Source organism: Microcaecilia unicolor, chromosome 7 (assembly GCF_901765095.1).
Source record: "Microcaecilia unicolor chromosome 7, aMicUni1.1, whole genome shotgun sequence".
In the NCBI taxonomy this organism is placed as follows: Eukaryota; Metazoa; Chordata; class Amphibia; order Gymnophiona; family Siphonopidae; genus Microcaecilia; species Microcaecilia unicolor.
This window is the reverse complement of record NC_044037.1, coordinates 114904180-114922437: the sequence shown is the minus strand read 5'-3', so window position 1 is coordinate 114922437 and position 18258 is coordinate 114904180. Positions and strand designations below refer to the sequence as shown.

Here is an 18258-nt window from a genome sequence, read left to right as displayed (position 1 = left end):
ACAATTTAAAATATGTTTTACTATTTGTATTCACAACCTGAATAACATTTGATGGGGGTTTTCACGAAATGCCTAGCCACCCGCCTGGGGTTACCCCACATCCACTTAGAGGGTCTATCCCCAGCACAGCTCAGGTCCGCCTCTACCTGCTGCTTGTGCTCTACACTAGCACCCTCTTCCCACCGACTGGGTCACAATCACCTCTGAGCGAGTCTCCCACTCTCAAATTATCCCCAGTGATTTCTAGGTTACTGGAGCCACACTCCCAGTGGTCCCACAGTTCCCAGAAAGCACTCACAGACCCAACACACGAACCACCAGGATTCTTTATCAGTCCAGACAGGCAGGGCAAACAAGCAAATGTGTTTATTCTCAGAATTTATGCCTGGAATAGACTTCCTGAGCTGGTACGTCAAGCTCCATCGCTGGTCGTCTTCAAATCTAAGCTAAAAGCCCACCTTTTGATGCTGCTTTTAACTCCTAACCCTTATTCACTTGTTCAGAACTCTTATTTTATCATCCTCACTTTAATATTCCCTTATCTCTTGTTTGTCCTGTTTGTATGTCCTAATTAGGGTTACCATATGGCTCCAGAAAAAGGAGGACGGATTGAGCCAACCGGGTTTTACTTCCATTGCTTTCAATGGAAGTAATTGAGCCATCCAGGTTTTACTTCCATTGCTTTCAATGGAAAGCAATGGAAGTAAAACCCGGCTGGCTCAATCCGTCCTCCTTTTTCTGGAGCCATATGGTAACCCTAGTCCTAATTAGATTGTAAGCTCTGTCGAGCAGGGACTGTCTCTTCATGTTCAAGTGTACAGCGCTGCATACGTCTAGTTGCACTTTAGAAATGATAAGTAGTAGTAGTAGTAGAATTTGAACAGTGGCAGAAAATGTGCAATTAGCAAACAATAACAGGTAACTGAAAATGGATCAATTAGAAAACTAACTAAACATTTGTTTACTTTCTAAAAAGTACTTGGGAGATCAGGACATATAATTGTTCACTGATCCTCAGCAAAGAGATCCTGCTCTCTTTTCTTCCTGGCTAGGACTGAACTCAAAAGCAGTAACTGCTAGTTAGCTTCAAACTCCTGGCCAATCAGAGCCCAGAACACATTTCAAAAATATACTGCATCTTGCTTCCTGTTTGTGTTAAACTAAAGAAAAGAGAATTCATTCTCTGTAACAGCTTTACAGCAGAGAAACACCACCTGCTGGCCATATAGGAGAAATACACTTCAAGACATAATTAATGCAGGAAAATATCCAATACATTTTATAGGCTTAAAACACACTGTTTCTTCACAGGGGTACTTTGGAATAATTTATCTTTGTCTCATCATTATTTAAATGTACCTGGACTACTTCAGCTTTTACCACAACCTCTCTACCATGATATTCTAACTTGAGCCTTTTGCCAGTATCTTTTAAAGATATCTTACTTGAAACCATACTTTCCTGAGTGACTGTCAGCTTTCTCCCAAGATTTAATTTAAAGGCTGCTGTATCTCCTGATTCCAATCTGGCTAAAGTGGAGATTATCCTTTCAGTATAGGCTTCCTTTTCCCTAAAAGGTTGCCCAGTTCCTGATAAATCTAAATCCTTCTTCCTTTCACCATTGTCTCATCCACATATTTAGATTCTGGAACTCTGCTAGTTTCAGGGATTCTGCATGTGAAACATGGAACATTTCCAGGAATGAACCTTGGGGGTTCTGAATTTCAACATGTATTTAAAAACCTAACTTTGTCTTTCAGAACTTTTCTTCCTCCCATACTTCCCTATCTTGTTGATGCCCACACATGTACCAGAACAGCAGACTCCTTCTCAGCGTTGTCTAAAATCCTATCTAGGTCAAGCAGATGAAATACCAGGTAATCCTCATACCCACTAGCCACTTCATTATATAAATTCTGAATGATCAAATTAACAGCTACAATGACCATATTAACCTTCCAACCTGGACATGTGCCCTGGAGACACATTCTAGGCCTTGTTCTCTAAAAAGCAGGAGTTCTTTAGACTGAAAACACACATATAGGAGGAAATTCTATAGACAGCACTCAAAAATGGGTGCTGAACGAAAATGGCACTAAGCACTATTCCCGCACCTATCTTTGGGTGCCAGATTTATGCTTGCTGAATCCTGGTGGTAAATGCTGGCTCCAAGTTAGGCATGCTTACTCAGTACACCACTGACGCACTCATGGTCCTCTTGTGGCTACACCCCATTTTGGGATACATGCTATGGGACTTAGGCACCATACCTTATAGAATAGTGGGGCCCTTTTACTAAAAAGTTAGTGCACAGCAACGGGCACGTGCTACACACCAGTCTGGAACTACTGCTAGGATACTAAAGGAGCTCATTTAGCCAGCGACAGTCAGTGTTTAAAAAATGCTGACCGCTGCAGGCTGAATAATGGCCCGATCCTGTATAACAGGGGTCCTAAAATCCAGTCCTTGAGGTCTACATCCTAGCCTGGTTTTCAGGATTTCTACAATGAATATATATGAGACCTATTTGCATGCAATGGAAGCAGTGAATGCAAATAGATCTCATTCTGAAAACCAGGCTGGATTGTGGACCTCTAGGAATAGATCTGAGGACTTCTAACAATCTATTCCACAAACCTACAGTATAAAATGTTCCTCATAGATATAAGATATCCTGTCTTATACAACTACCTTCATTTCCATTTCCTTGAATGCAACACATTCTGTATACCTACAACCCAACCCACACACTTGAGCCTAGATTCTATATATCGTGCCTAAAAAAATTGGCACCAAAATGAAATTATTTATAATGGGGAAAAAAAACCCAAGTTATTTTTCTTCTCCTGTACTGGTGTAATATTTTCAATGATTACTGTTTATATGCGCCATGGCTGGTAAAAGGGTTTGGCTAAATGTGCCAACATTGTCCAGTTCAGCACACTATTAGCAGCCAAGTTCATACAACGTTAATTATGTTCAGTGGAAAATAAATCTGTTGGCTCAGGCTGCTTGCTATCTGAATATTCAATCACAAGTATTACATATTAAGGGGATTCGTTTTAATTCATTTATCTAGTCCTTACGTGCACATGGTTTTGCTTTTTAAGCCCAAAGGTTTCCTAGTATAGCATTTTTCATGTTTGAATTAGTTTTTGTGTACAAGTTTTGCTTGATTTTGTCTTTATTTGAAACAGTGCTTTTTTTTTGTAGAAAAAAGGGTGCCGGTACTCATTGTGGGTAGGGGTCACCACATATGACTCCACCTCCATTATAGCCACACCCACATTAGCCACACCCCTTACACCAGCCATAGTGCATATAAACAGACATCATTGAAAATATACTAGTATAGGAGAAAAAAATAACGTGATTTGTTTTCATTATAAATAATTTCTGTAAGCTGGTACAGCTCCAGTATACCCTGTGCAAAAAAAGACAGCAGATGTAAATTCTCAAATTGGACATATTCCAGACACTAAAATGAAAATAAAATGATTTTTTTTCTACCTTTGTTGTCTGGTGACTTTTGTCTTTCTGATCATGATGGCTCAGTATCTGATTCTGCTGCTTTCTATCCTCTTAACTCCGTTTCCAGGGCTTCCTTTCCATTTATTTCTTTACTTTCCACCTTTCTTCTTCATTTCTTGCCCTACCTCCGTAAGTAAAAGCTGGGTCCTCCTCAGACTTGACTGTCCAGTGGATCCAGCTTCTGCCTATTTTCTACATCCATGTGCAGTTTTTCTCCTCTCTTCCTTTTCCCTCATCTCATCTCCTTCCTCACTCTTCCCTTACCTCCATCCATGTCCAGCATTTCTTCTCTGTCCCTTCCCTCTCCTCCATCCACCCATGTCTAGCAGTCCTCCTCTTCCCTGCCCCCCCCTCCATCCATCCATGTCCAGCGACCCTCCTGTCCCCCCCTGCCATCCACCCATGTCCAGCGACCCTCCTGTCCCCCCCTGCCATCCACCCATGTCCAGCAACCTCCTGTCCCCCCTGCCATCCACCCATGTCCAGCGATTCTCCTCCCTCCCCTGCCCTCCCCTCTCCCATGTCCAGCGATTCTCCTCCCTCCCCTCTCCCATGTCCAGCAATTATCCTCCCTCCCCTGCAGGGGTGTGCTGGTAAATTTTTAACAACAGGCTCTTTCTCCGGACGTAGCCAGTTCTGCAGTTGGAAGGGCCAGGGGTGGCAGGGGGGGGGAGCAACACTTGTCTCTCTCTCCTCCCTCCCTTTGTGCAGGCACGCTAGGCATACCTTTGCTGGTAGCCAATAAATGGACTGCCACCACTCCCAACGTCTTCCTCTGAGCAGCATGCTGGAGCTTCTCGCACATGCTCGAGAAATCCAAGCCTGCTGCTCAGAGCTGGAAACAAGGAGCAGGAAGCAGCAGCAGTCTATTTACTTGGCTAGCAGGGCTCAGCATCCCCACCAGCAAAGTAAAAGAGAATTCAGCAGGGGGCCCAAGCCCACATTTTGGGAGCCAGTTGTTAAAGTAGCCATAGAGGGCCCTATTTTAACAACTGGCTCCCAAAATTTTTAAAAACTTAACAACCGGCTCTTGCGAGCCTGTGAGAGCCTGCTCCAGCACACCACTGCTCCCCTGCCCTCCACTCTCCCATGGCCAGCGATTCTCCTCCCTCCCCTCTCCCACGGCCAGCGATTCTCCTCCCTCCCCTGCCCTCCCCTCTCTCATGTCCAGCGATTCTCCTCCCTCCCCTGTCCTCCCCTCTCCCATGGCCAGCGATTCTCCTCCCTTTCCTCAGCATCCTGCATTCCTCTGATGTCATTTCCTTTCCACGAGGGCGGGCGGGACGCTGAGAGGGCAGGGAAGCGAAGGACGACGGAGTCGAGCTTGCTGCTTTTACTAGCGCTGTCCACCAGTTCACTGCTGCGACTTCGTTAGAGTGAGTGGAAGTTTGACATGGGAGAGGGGAGGGCAGGGGAGGGAGGAGAATCGCTGAACATGGGCGAGGGGACATTAGTAAATACTGCATGAACCAGGGGGAGCTGCTGGACCTATGAAAAAAGGTGCCGGTAAACCGTACCGTTGCGTACCAGCACAAAAAAAGCACTCATTTGAAATAAAAGAAAATGTTTAAAATATATCTTGTCAACAAGGGGTGGGACTGGGGGGGGGGGGGGGCAGCGAACTGGTCTGCACAGGGCCCCGCAATTGCTAAGACTGGCCCTTTCTATCCCATATATTAACACTATAGGTCAGAAAAGAACAGTATAATCTATCCTGCAGGCCAGATAAGAACAGTATAATCTATCCTCTGTAAGAATGGAACCCATTCCATTTACCTTTAAATCATCTCACACATTTACAATTCAATCTACAGTATAGTCCATATAACTAAAGCATAATCCATTCTATGTAACTGCTACATTACGTATGACTACAATACAGTTCACATGCATTTAATAGTTCAGCCCTTCTCATGTATCTAATTATAGCGAGCCCTAGAAATTTGCTGTGCAGCCCCTATAGTTACAGTACAGCTCATCCCATACAACTGTAGTCCATAATAGAAGAAGCTGAAGCACTGCAATATTTTGAAGTGCAATATTCTACCCCAACCTGTCGCATTCTGATGTTGATATTCTACTCCACCACATGGATAGCATACATTTTCTCCCCTCCATCTCTCCGTCTCTCCACTCGCACTCCTATCCACACCTAGTTTGGTTTAGTTCATTAACCTTGATATACCTCTATTTGTGCTAGAAGCACAGCAGTTTATAATATGAAAAATAAAGAGGTCCTTTTACTAAGCTGCAGTAAGCACTAACATGTGCTTACTGCAGCTTAAAATGCCTTACCATGGGGCTCACTCAGGCGAACCATGGTAATTTTGGCATCTGCAAGTGATAAAAATTATATTTTAGTTTTTAGCATTGGGGTGGGTCGGGGGCATAAAGTAGACACGTACTGTGCTAATCGGTTAGTACAGATACATCGCTGCATGCAAACCGATTAGTACGTGGTTAGCGCGTGAGCCCTTTCTGCCTACAAAATAGGTGGCGGTAGGGTTCATACACTAATGGAGAAAGTGTGTAGCCATTATCGGAAAAATAGAAAACGCTGCCTTTTATTGGCAGCACTAAAAGTGGCCTCAGAGCAGGGAAAGACCTGTGTTGAGGCTACCACAGACCACTTTCTAGTGCTGCTTGGTAAAAGGGCCCCAAAGTAGAGAATATAGATAATAGAGAACACAAATTAAAAAGAAAAGATGAACGGAGACAGGGCAGGGAAAATAAAGCATGAGGATAGGTAGGACAAGGCAGGAGGATGTGAAGTTGGGAGGAGTGAAGCCAACAAGCTGTAGCAAATCTGGCAGGAGTGACGTAGGCAGGAATTTTCAACCGGGGTGGGGGTCCTCTAGCCCAGTCTGCAAAGCTGTCGCAATTCCCTCTCTCCCTCCTTCCCATTTACAGCCCGGTATCTCTCCCTTCCTGGCCTGCACTGCTCTCAGAATTCCCTCCCCCCCCCTCCCCCGTACCTTAAAATTATCTCCAGTCTTCACCCAGGCAGCAGCAGAGGCAGTGGCACTCAAAAGCTGTCTGCGGCCTGCACTGGAGCTTTCTCTCTGAACTGCTCTGCCCTTTAGAAAACAGGAAGTTGCATCAGAAGGGGCAGGATAGTTCAGAGAGAAAGCCACACGCAGCCTATGAGTGCTGCTGCTACTGTTGGTGCTGCCTGAGCGAAGACTGGAGGTGAATAAGGCATAGGGGCAGCGGATGGGAGGGAGGGAATCATGAGAGCTTTGTGGGGCCAGAAAGGGAGAGATGCTGGACTGTGCTTGGAAGGTAGAAAGGAGAATAGTAATTGACTGACAGGGGCTTTGAATGCAACACATGCACCTTGAATGGCTACGCCACTGTCTGATGGATGCCTGAGGCAAGTGGGATCTTTAAAACTAAACGTTGCTCACATTAATGAAGAAGGCCAAGACAGCAATCCCAGTGGAGTCCTTCCGGCTCTCGCTTAGGTTCAGTTTGTTTTTGGTGTGCACAATATGCATCTATGTAAAGCAAAAAGAGAGAAAACATTTGTGGATCAGGAAAACAATTGGGATAAATTTCCGAAGGTATGTGTGGTGATGGTTGAAAGATGCATAACTCAGCAACCCTTGCACTCACCCTGGGTTTCTGTCATGCTGTTATTCATTGAGCATTCATTTTTATTTCCATGTGTAGAATCTTATAACATTGTATATACACTGTTTTCATACGTATAGTTAATTACACAACGCAACAATGATTTTGCTACTGAGAGAAAAACATGTGATTTATATTAAATTGAACCTGCCGATTCCAAATATGAACTCCGAATTTGCCTGACACGTCTAGATTTTAAGTTATACATGCAAAGCCTATTCACTTATAATATTAATACTTGGGATGCATTTGTGCTAGTAGTGCAGTACTTCCTTGGGAACAGACGAGCTAAAAACTATGCTGAACTAGTAGACAACATGCTTAAAGCATATGAACAACTTGGCTGCCGAATGTCATTGAAAATGCATTTCTTACATTCCCATCTTTACTTTTTCCCACCCAATTTGGGACACGTAAGTGACGAACATGGAGAGAGGTTCCATAAAGACATTTCTACAATGGAGAATAGATATCAAGGCCGCTGGAATCCCAACATGATGGGGGACTACTGCTGGTTTTTGCAACGGGAAAATATGACTGTCACAAACGCAAAAGTAGATGCCTGAAGCACTTTTAACAGTACTGGGCCTTGCTGAAGTAAGACTTTTAAACTGGAATACGAGACGTTTTTGAAATTTTGTTATTCCATTACATTTTCATATACTGTTTACTACGAAAACTTTGATGTAGATCAGGTAATTGTTGGAGTAAAACTCGTTCTGTAAAAAATTATTCAATGCTTTCCAAGTGCTTAATTCATTTGGGCAAACTTATGCATAACAAACTTTCCTGACGTGTTACAACAATTCTGACTTCAGATTTGGAATACGCACACTGAATTTAGTATAGGACAAATGGTTTTTGCCCAGTAGCACACGAAAAACATTTTTTTTTGTTATGCTGTGTTATGATCCAAGTGCCGCTTTGGACTAGACTTGTTCCCTGTTTCCAAAGTGAGCACAGGATGAGAATGCTTTAATACTGCATCCTTTTCAGGGATAATGTTTTATTACTGAACTAATTATTTAGGGGCCCTTTTACTAAACTGCAGTAAGTTTTGTAGTTATCACACATACAATGCAAAAATTTACATGTGGTAAATGTAGTGGGCATTTCCTGCATCTGCCCTGCATTTGCCACACAGAGCACATAGTTAATGCACGGCCACTGTGTTATAGCCTTGAACAATAGTGCTGTTGCTGGCCCTGGCCCTTCATACTATTGGCTTGGGCATATAAAGTGTGACAGTGCATTAAAAGGGAATATGACAGCTGCCTACGGCAGTCTATGGCGCCCCCTTCCCCACTGTCAAGTCCAACCCCCAATCACATACCCGACCCCTATGATACCAAACCCTGCCTCCTATTACCACACCCAATCCCTCCTGCTGTCAATCCCAACATAACCCTGACTCCTGTGATCACACTCCTGACACTCCCTCACTGTCCACCTCAGCACCTGATTATACACCCGACTTCTCCAATGCTCATCCCTGCCTCCTGTTACATACTCAGCCCCTCCTGCTGTCAACCCCAGCACCCCGACGCAAGCCCAACACCAGAAGAACAATCCCCAACCTCTCCGATGCCAGCCTGACCTCTGAGCAACAATCTCCAACTTCCCAGATGCTGTAGAGGACCTGTGCTGGCGTATTATTGATTTTTTCCCAGCATACTAGCAAGATGATAATTGTGCTATTTTTGCATTATACAATTGTTTTTTTGTGATACCTGCAGTTTTTTGCATATATGCACTACTGTGTTTCAGTTGTTTGGATTGATGATGAAAATTGTGATGAGTCGGTTATCACCATAACTATTTGTTGGTTGATTCCCACATTTGATGGACATGTCAATGAACCCTCCATTGCCTCAGGTACAAACTTAGATTGTAAGACCTCCAAGAATAGAATAATACTGTACCCAAATGTACACTACTGCAATAGCTTTTGGGTTTGCAGGCGGTATATAATAAAACAAATTGGGCTTGATATTCAGTTTGGTTTAAGTAGGAAAGAGAGGCTCTTGTCCGCTTAACCCACCCTCATCAGGTCATCTTTGGCTATTCAGCGGCACCTTACTGCATAGTGTTGTTGGATATCCCCTTTGACCACTGTTCCCACTAAGCTGAGCGGGAGTCCTCCAACTACAGTCCTGCCAGAGGGGGGTGCTGTTTCACTAGCATATTTTCAATAGTGAGGGACAGGCAAGCTGTGCAGGACTCCATGGAACCTGCCTGTCTCTAATGATTGAAAACACAGCATTGAAGCACCCAGGGGCAGCCCATGGCAATCTGCCCCCCGCCCCCCCATGCCCAGTATATCATCTCCCCCTTCCCTCCTCAAACCTTTACCTTATTTGTTTTCCAAAATGGCAACAGTAGCGATTCCCATAGGCAGCACTGCTGCGGTGCCGCCATCACTGTCCTCTTCGCTACTGCATCCCGCCTCTGAGGAAGCAAGAAGTTACATCAAGAGGCAGGTCGCAGTGGGAGAAGAGGCAGGTGTCAGCAGCACCACAGAAGAATCGCTCACACTGCCACCTTTTGGAAAAAAAAAACCTAAGGTAAAGGGTTGAGGAGGGAAGGGAAGAGTGCTGCTCCTGGAATGTGCCGTCTGAGCAGTGGCGTTCCTAGGGGTTACTTCCTGTTCCGGGGCAGAGAAGAAGCATGGAACGAACGGAGGACAGGCGCACGCGGCACCCCCCCCCCCCCCCCAGCGGTGTGCACCCGGGGGGGGGGGTTCTTTCTCGGGGGGTGTCCTTTCGCTGGGGGGGGGGCGCATCGGAGATCCGCCCCAGGTGTCAGCCCCCCTAGGAACGCCACTGCACCTGAGGCTCCCACCTCAGGTGGCCAAATGGTAGGGCTGCCCCTGGAAGCACTACTCCCCCCCCCCCACTTGATAATTGATAGCTTGAATACATAATAAAGCATATTTTCGTGTGTGCCTTGTTTTTCATTAGGAGTGATGTGATGTGTAGTGCCAGAAGTGTATAATGGGTTTATTGCTCATAACACTCACCTCCATGGGAAACTGCTTCCCACTCAGTCTGTGTTCAGATCCCATACTTCTAGTCCCATTGCCCCAGTGGAAATGGAAAGCAATAGCAGAGTATTCTGTGACAAGGCCTCCTCCGCTGATGCTCGCACCATCACCAAGTGCTACTTCCACTATGGAGTGATACATATTATATGAAAGACAGATACCATTAAAACTAATGACCACTGCCGTCCTCCCAATATGCAGATACACATACCTCTACCGATGGTCCCTTACCTAACTGCACTTCCCAGAAAATGATACATGGTTATAGGAGGTAGAAACTGTAAAACATGGCACTCCTCACACCCATATTTTCTGACATCCACATGAACAGCTTCCATTAGAGGCTGACCAAAACCGAACTGTCTGAAAGCTTTTGGTCAAAGCCAAAACTGCAACTGAAACTCATCACCTAGTTTTGACTGAAGCGAAAACTGAAACCAAACAATTAAGGGGTCCTTTTCTGTGCTGCACTAAAATGTGACTGGCGCTGCTGTCAACGCTTGGGTGTCGGGCGCACTGCGGACATTTTAGTGCAGCAGTAAAATGGCCAATTTGATTTTTTTTGTAATGGCCACATGCTAATTTCCTCATTAGTGCTTGGCCATTACTACTAGGAGCACTTACCGCCACCTATTTAGGAGGTGGTAAGGGCTCCTGCGCTAATTGGGTACCCACACTACCCAATTAGCGCAGACATGCCTCCCGTGAAACTATTTTTTTTTTACTGTGGGACTCAACAAATCCCACAGTAGTGCCCTTTTACCACATGGTAGGCCTGTGTTAGGCCTACTGTGCCTTAGTAAAAGGGCCCCAAAGTTTGGTTGTCTGAGTGTGAGCCAGTGAAGGTCACTGGGGATTTTTAGAGCTTGCAGTCTGCATTCCTCTGCTAAACCCACAATATCCAAGTCAGAATATAACAAAATAGCCTTCACACTCATGGAGCACAACTAATGAAAGCTGAAACTAAAAGCTACAGTGCTTTTACAGTGGCTAATGCCACAAGTGACAGTTGATGTCATAATTCCACAGAGAGGCTAATTCTTAAGGAGCTTATTTATCATCCTAAATTTACAGAATTGCATTCCTTATAATATGCGTATCAAAAGCATTTATTTGGAGCACTCTATTTAGCATATAAACTATTGTGCAAGATCATAATTGCATTACTTGCAATTACAGTACAAATACTACTACTACTTATCATTTCTATAGCGCTACAAGGCATACGCAGCTCTGTACACCATACACAAAAAGACAGTCCCTCCTCAAAGAGCTTACAATCTAGATAAGACAGGTAAACAGACAGAACAATTAAGGGTAAGGGATTAAAGAGGTGAGGATAAAAGGACAGGGCAAGTGAGTTAGGAGTCAAAAGCAGTGGTAAAGAGGTGGGCTTTGAGTTTGGACTTGAAAACGGCCAAAGACGGGGCTAGACATACAGGCTCGGGAAGTCTATTCCAGGCTTAAGGTGCAGCAAGATAAAATGGACGGAGTCTTGAATTAGCAGTAGAGGAGAAGGGGACAGATAAGAGAGATTTATCTATGGAACAGAGATTTATTTATTCAAATAAAAAAGAATACAAAGCGTATCCGGCCCCCATCCCCCTGTGGTCTACTGGTGTAGTCAGGGCAGAAGCAGTGCCCTAGTCATAGCAGCCATTTGAGAGCACAGCTGAAATGGGCAGGAGTAACTAGGGATTACTCCTGCCCAAACTACATCCCTAGACCATCAGGGATTGTAAAATAGGCTCAGGGGGCCTACAAATGTGTGTGTGGGGGGAACCAAATGGGACAAAGCACAAATTTTCAGCATCCACCAAAAATATATGGTTATTTTCATCCGAAACTGAAATCGTGCTGTAAATTAAAATAACCTTTCAGCCGGAACTGAAACCAGGCAGAAAAAAGATTTTGGGCTAGTTTCAGTACCGTAACTGAAACTGAAACCAAAATTCGGTTGGCCCCTATCCTCCACTGATTGCAGAGTGCAGCATAAATATGAAAGATGGATACCCTTAGACTTGAAACTCTTCCTTCTCAATACACAGAAATATACACACTCTCCACTAATGATCATTCCCTTACCTACCTCTACTTTCCTTGGCAATCAACATATGGTTTTTAGACATAGAAACCTTAAGATTTTGCAGTCCGTCCATTCCCAACCCCACCCCCTAAACACATTCTCCACTGACGGCCACTTTATTGCTGAACTTCACTTCCACACCAAAGTGGTACAGAGACAAACACCCTGAAAACTTTGCACATACATATACTACTACTACTACTATTTAGCATTTCTATAGCGCTACAAGGCATACGCAGCGCTGCACAAACATAGAAGAAAGACAGTCCCTGCTCAAAGAGCTTACAATCTAATAGGCATCCAGACCTGCACAAACACACACAGCCTCCATTGATCATCCCTCTCTCACCCACTTTTACTCCCACTGCAGAGTGCTCTATGGACATAAGAGATGGGTCTTCCAAGATCTGACACTTTACACAGACACATATATCAACCACTGACAATCAACTTCATTTCCACTGCAGAGAAGTGCATGGATGTAAGAGAGAGTCACTGTAAGACCTCACAGACTTCACATACTCTCACCCAGCTAGGAGTAGCTTAGTGGTTGGTGCAGCAGGCTTTGATCCTGGTGAACTGGGTTCAATTCCCATCACAGCTTCTTGTGACCTTGGGCAGGTCACTTAACCTTTCATTGCCCATTAGGGACAGAGAAAGTACCTGAACATAATGGGCCAGATTTTATATGTGTTGCCTGAAAAATCCGTGCGGTAAAAGAGCGTATTCTCTAAAGTATGCCTATATTTTATAGAATGGGCTTAAATTTTCACGCAGTATATAGAATACGCCATGTGCCTCTCCGCGTGACCAAATTTGATCACGTCCATTCAGGCCATGTTTTATTTGGCATAAATACTGGTGCACAGATTTAGGTGCATATTCCATAACTGTGCGCATAAATTTTAGAACGCCCACAAAACGCCCATTTCCCCGCCTACATCCATGCCCATTTTTGGCTGTGCGCATTAGAATTTAGGCGCGGGAGGTCACGTGATGCCATGAACAGGAGCGGTTGCTGAAACTCCCGCTCCTGCCAGCTTACCCGCTAAGCCCTCAAAATCTGGGGAATTAATCAGCAGCGAACCCCCTAATTCGCAGATCCAGAATCGGAAATCAAGGTGCAGCATTTAAGACGGTCAAACGTTACCTTATGGCGGCGAAAAGCGTCCGTAGCGCCAAAGACAAGACACAAGGCGGCAAGGAGAAAATTGCGGCCCCGCCAAGCCCGTCCGCACACACGGTGAGTTTGGCTTGGGTGGCGGAGGTGGTAGCGGAGATGACGGGCGCCATGGAGCCGCTGCTAGATAAGCATCTGGGACCTATCGATAATAAATTAGATCTGGTCCAGGAAAACTTGGGGCAACTTAACAAGGACCTGGTGGATTTCCAGCAATGCCAGGGGGCCCTGGAGGATAAAGTGCAGAAAATGGAGGAAGAAAATGTGAAACTCAGAACACAAATAGAGGCCTATGAAGAGAAGCTGGAAGACCTCGAAAACAGGTCTCGTAGAAATAATTTGAGATTTGTGGGGTTGCCTCTGAGGCGTTAGAAACTACTAACTTGAGAGTTTTCATAGAAAACTGGCTATCAGAACAATTGCAACTGCCTACAGACTTGGGAGCCCTCCAGGTGGAAAGAGCGCACCGGGTAGGACCCAGGCACTCAGACAGCGCGAGGTCACGAGTGGTGATCTGCCGCCTATTAAACACCGCACATAAAGAGGCTATATTGCAGGCCTTAAGGAAGGATCAGGAGCTGCGTTATGGAAACAAAAAAGTTTTATGCTTCCAGGATTACTCTGCGGCAGTGGCGATGCAACGAAGGAAGTTCTCCCCGATTTGCACGAAATTATTTGAAAAGAAGATCCGATTCGCCTTGCAATATCCTGCGAAACTACGGGTCACTTATCAGGTGGAGACAAAAACCTACACTTCTGTGGAACAAGCGCAGGCCTTTCTGAGCTCCGTTGAGGAGCGTTGATCGCAAGGGGGACACGAGGTGCTGAACGACTGATGGATGCGGTGATGAAGGCTCTGCAGCCCTAACAAGCATGGATTACAAATTGTTAATTTTAGAACTTGGATCACTATTGTTTCTTTCAGCGGCGGAGTTCTGCCTGTTAATTGTTGGATTCGTTATGGAGACTTGGCAGTTGATTATATACTGTACAGGAGAGTGCAGTTGAAACATTGAAGATAAGAACCCACCATAGGCTGCCTTTTGATTGGAGCCCGCAAAGTAGCAGGGAGATCTGAGATGTACATAAATGGGCTCTGCCCGAGAGAATTGTATATCAGTTTTTGTGGGGATCAGAGGAGATGACTACTGCTCAAGCTGTTCGGGATCAGCTGGACGTGTATACTCGGAGGATCTGCCGGACTTTCAAGGAATTTGGAGGAGGTGGTTACAGCTCAGCAGAGAAGTGAAGATATGCTGAGGACTCAATGGTAGAGATGTTGATGTATATAAGTTATTAATGTGCAGGTTTTGGTGCAACCTGCTATAACCACATGTTGCTGTTATAATTATTGGGGGGGAACGGGCTTTTTTTTTTTTTTGGAGGGTGCACGGTTGTGGGGGTAATGGATTACAAGAGGGTGGGGGGTAAGGGGCGTTACTTGTGATGGTCCCGTTTTGGGGCTGGGGGAATTTACAAGGGAGGTTAGGGTTAGTGGGGTGGGAGGGGGGGTTAGGGGGTGGGGGGACATAGAGGCCTGGAGGATACGATTCATAAAGGTTTGGAAGGAAAGTAGATGGATCATGTTGGAAAAAGGAGGGGGGTGGTGGCGGCTGGGACGCCCCTCTTCAAGACAAGAATGGTATAGACCTCAGGGAATGGTATCTTACGTGAGGGGGGATCCCTGAAAGTTGTTACATGGAATGTAGGAGGGATCACATCCCCCATTAAACGTTCTAAAATCCTGCAACATTTACAACGACACAAAGTAGATATAGCCCTATTACAAGAAACCCAGTTATCAGATGTGGAACATGCGAAGCTGCGTACCTGGTGGGTGGGGGAGTGCGTCTCTGCAGCGGCTCAGGGGAAGAAAGGGGGGGTTGCCATCTTGTTCAGAAAGGGGATTGTAGATAAACTGGATATTCGATTTACTGACCCGGGTGGGAGATTTTTGGTCTGTGAGGTTACCATAAACCGTCAAACAGTGCTGTTTGGGAATATATATGCCCCGAACCAATATGATCGGAGGTTTTATAAGATGATTACTTTGAAATTGTTACGACATCATCCTCTACCCATAATACTAGGTGGGGATTTCAACACAGTAATGGATCCTTTGATGGATAGTACTGGGTCCCGGAGGCAAGTTCTTGGACAGGAGAATCGGGGGTTGCCTAATCTCTGTCGATAGATGGGGCTGGTGGATGTTTGGCGGACTCTCGATCCACAGGGGAGGGATTATACACATCTATCTCGAGCACATGGCACGCAAGCGCGAATTGACTATTTGTTGATTTCGGAGCAGCTTTTTGGTTCAGTGACAAGTGCAGTTATAGGTGCCACCGTAATCTCTGATCATGCCTGGGTGGAAATGTGCTGGTTGCCCAAGAGGGAGCAGGGAGGATATGGTAGATGGACATTCCCTGTGGAGCTCTATCGAGACCCAGTTTTTAAGGCCTCCATACTCCACAGTTGGAGCGATTATAAGCTACATAATGGGCCGCATGCTGATCACCCAATCCTCTACTGGGAGGCGGCTAAAGCAGTGTTTCGGGGAGAAATTATCAGCTATATGGCCCATAAACGTAAAGCCCGGCTTAAGGAAATACTGCGATTGAGCCAATTAGTGTGCAAGGCGAGGAGGCGTTATGGTCGACAGCCCTCCCTAGAGAGTAAACAACATTTATTATCCCTGCAGACGGCATTAAATGAACTCCTTCACCAAAAAGCTGTGAAAACACAAAATTATTATAAGTATCAGCTTTATAAGCATGGCAACAAAGGGGGGGCGATTGATGGCGCGTTTAATCGCGGCTAAGCAAGGGAAAACTAGGATATTGACCATGAAAAGCGAGCAAGATAAACGAATCTCCACAGATCAAGGAATTAGCGAGATCTTTTATAATTATTATAAAAGGCTATATGAGAGCCCACTGGACGAAGGTCTGTCGGGGGACTCATACTTAGAGCAGTTAAAGTTACCAAGTCTATCTTCGAAGATGAGCAGAGGCTTAATAATTCAATTACGACAGAGGAGGTGCTGCTGGCCATTAATCAAAGCCAACTGTTTAAAGCTCCCAGGGTGGACGGTTACAGAGCGGAATTTTACAAAATAATGGGGGAAGAGATAATAGAACCCTTAACGGTAATGTTTAATACCTTAATAGATCAAGAACAGGTGCCCCCCGACTTAAACACCGCATGCATTATTGTAATCCCTAAGAAAGGGAAAGACCTGGAATCGGCAGCATCAAACCGGCCGATTTCGCTCCTAAATTTTGAGGTCAAGCTGATGGCTAAGATCATGGCAAATAGATTAGCGAGAATTTTGCCAAAACTAATACATGATTCCCAAGTAGGGTTTGTAAAGGGTCGAACAATTGCTAAAAACGTCCGTAAAGTCTTGACCTCCTTAGAAGCTAGCAGTAGAGGGAATAAAAAATCTTTATTAATAAGCTTTGACGCGGAAAAAGCTTTCGATCGGGTCCACTGGGATTTCTTGTATGCGGTCCTTCGGAAATATGGATTTTCGGGTAGATTTTTGTCAGGGATAAAAGCATTATACTCGAACCCGAGGGCCCGCATCTCGGTTAATGGGCTTGTAACACCAGACTTTGACATAGGTAGGGGAACGCGACAGGGCTGCCCTCTATCACCTCTATTGTTCGTGCTAACGCTAGATCCTTTATTGAGAGACATAATGGAGCAGCCGGAAGTAGCTGGAATGAAGATAGGGAGAGAGGTGTTTAAGGTGGCAGCATTTGCCGATGATATTTTGGTTCATTTGACGAACCCGCAGGACTCTTTGGATGCATTGTTGGAGATCTTTTCAGAATATGGAGATTACGCGGGTTTTCGGTTGAATCTTGAGAAGTCGGAAGCCTTGGCCTCATCAGAGGAGGTATGGAGATGTTGGAGAGGTGCATTTCCTCTGCGACAGGCGCAAAACTCTTTTAAGTATTTAGGAATCTTGTTGCCTATGAACACCTCTCGCCTATATGATCTAAATATCACTTGGCTGTTGGAGGAGACCCGGAATGTGCTACAAGGCTGGCTGGATTTGCCGTTATCGCTGTTGGGTAGAATTAATCTGATAAAGATGGTACTGTTTCCTAAGTGGCTTTTATGTCTTGCAGACAATACCAATCTGGTTATGTCGGAAGGATCTGCAGAAATTTTATACATTAGCATCTAAGTTTTGTTGGAAGGGTAGGAAACCACGGATTCGGTTTTCCTGCTTGGTCGGTAACTGGAGACAAGGTGGGGTGGGAATGCCGGATCTAGCGCTATATAATCAGGCATGTCAGTTATGCCATTTGGGAGACTGGTTTTTGGGAACACAGCGTTACACCCCTATAGTGTTGGAGACGGCATACTTGGAACCTTATCGGCTTTTCTCATTGTTACATCATAAAACAGGTAATCTACCAGAGGGATTGCGTAAAAGCGTGATGGTGCCAGTGGCGTAGCCAGAAGTCAATTTTTGGGTGGGCCAACAGGTTGGATGGGTGGGCACTAGACAGTGGTGTGCTGGTAAATGTTTAACAACAGGCTCTCTCCCCGGTCCACCTCTGCACTCCCCCCATCCACCTGTGCACCTCCCCTCAAAATTGCAGAGCTGGCTATAGCCGGGGAGAGAGCCTGGCGGGGGGGGGGGGGGGGGGGGGGCAATGCATTACTGTCTCCAGGAAAAAAAAATTAAATGATCCCAGGTTCCAATTTAATTCATGTTTAATGTGGGATAAAATGCCATAAATAAGTAAATAAATATAAACTTTTAAT

At 45.2% G+C, this 18258-nt stretch overlaps 1 protein-coding gene across 1 annotated transcript in view; it reads right to left on the bottom strand.

Moving 5' to 3' along the window:
* Positions 1 to 18258, bottom strand: part of LOC115474455 (carbonic anhydrase 4-like) — a 132111-nt gene that overhangs the window by 75293 nt on the left and 38560 nt on the right. Inside the window, exons 5-6 of the mRNA XM_030209924.1 lie at positions 10184 to 10332; positions 6939 to 7028 (exon numbers count right to left, since the gene is read on the bottom strand). Of these exons, the coding sequence (XP_030065784.1) occupies positions 6939 to 7028; positions 10184 to 10332 (239 nt within the window). The remainder of the gene's footprint in view (positions 1 to 6938; positions 7029 to 10183; positions 10333 to 18258) is intronic.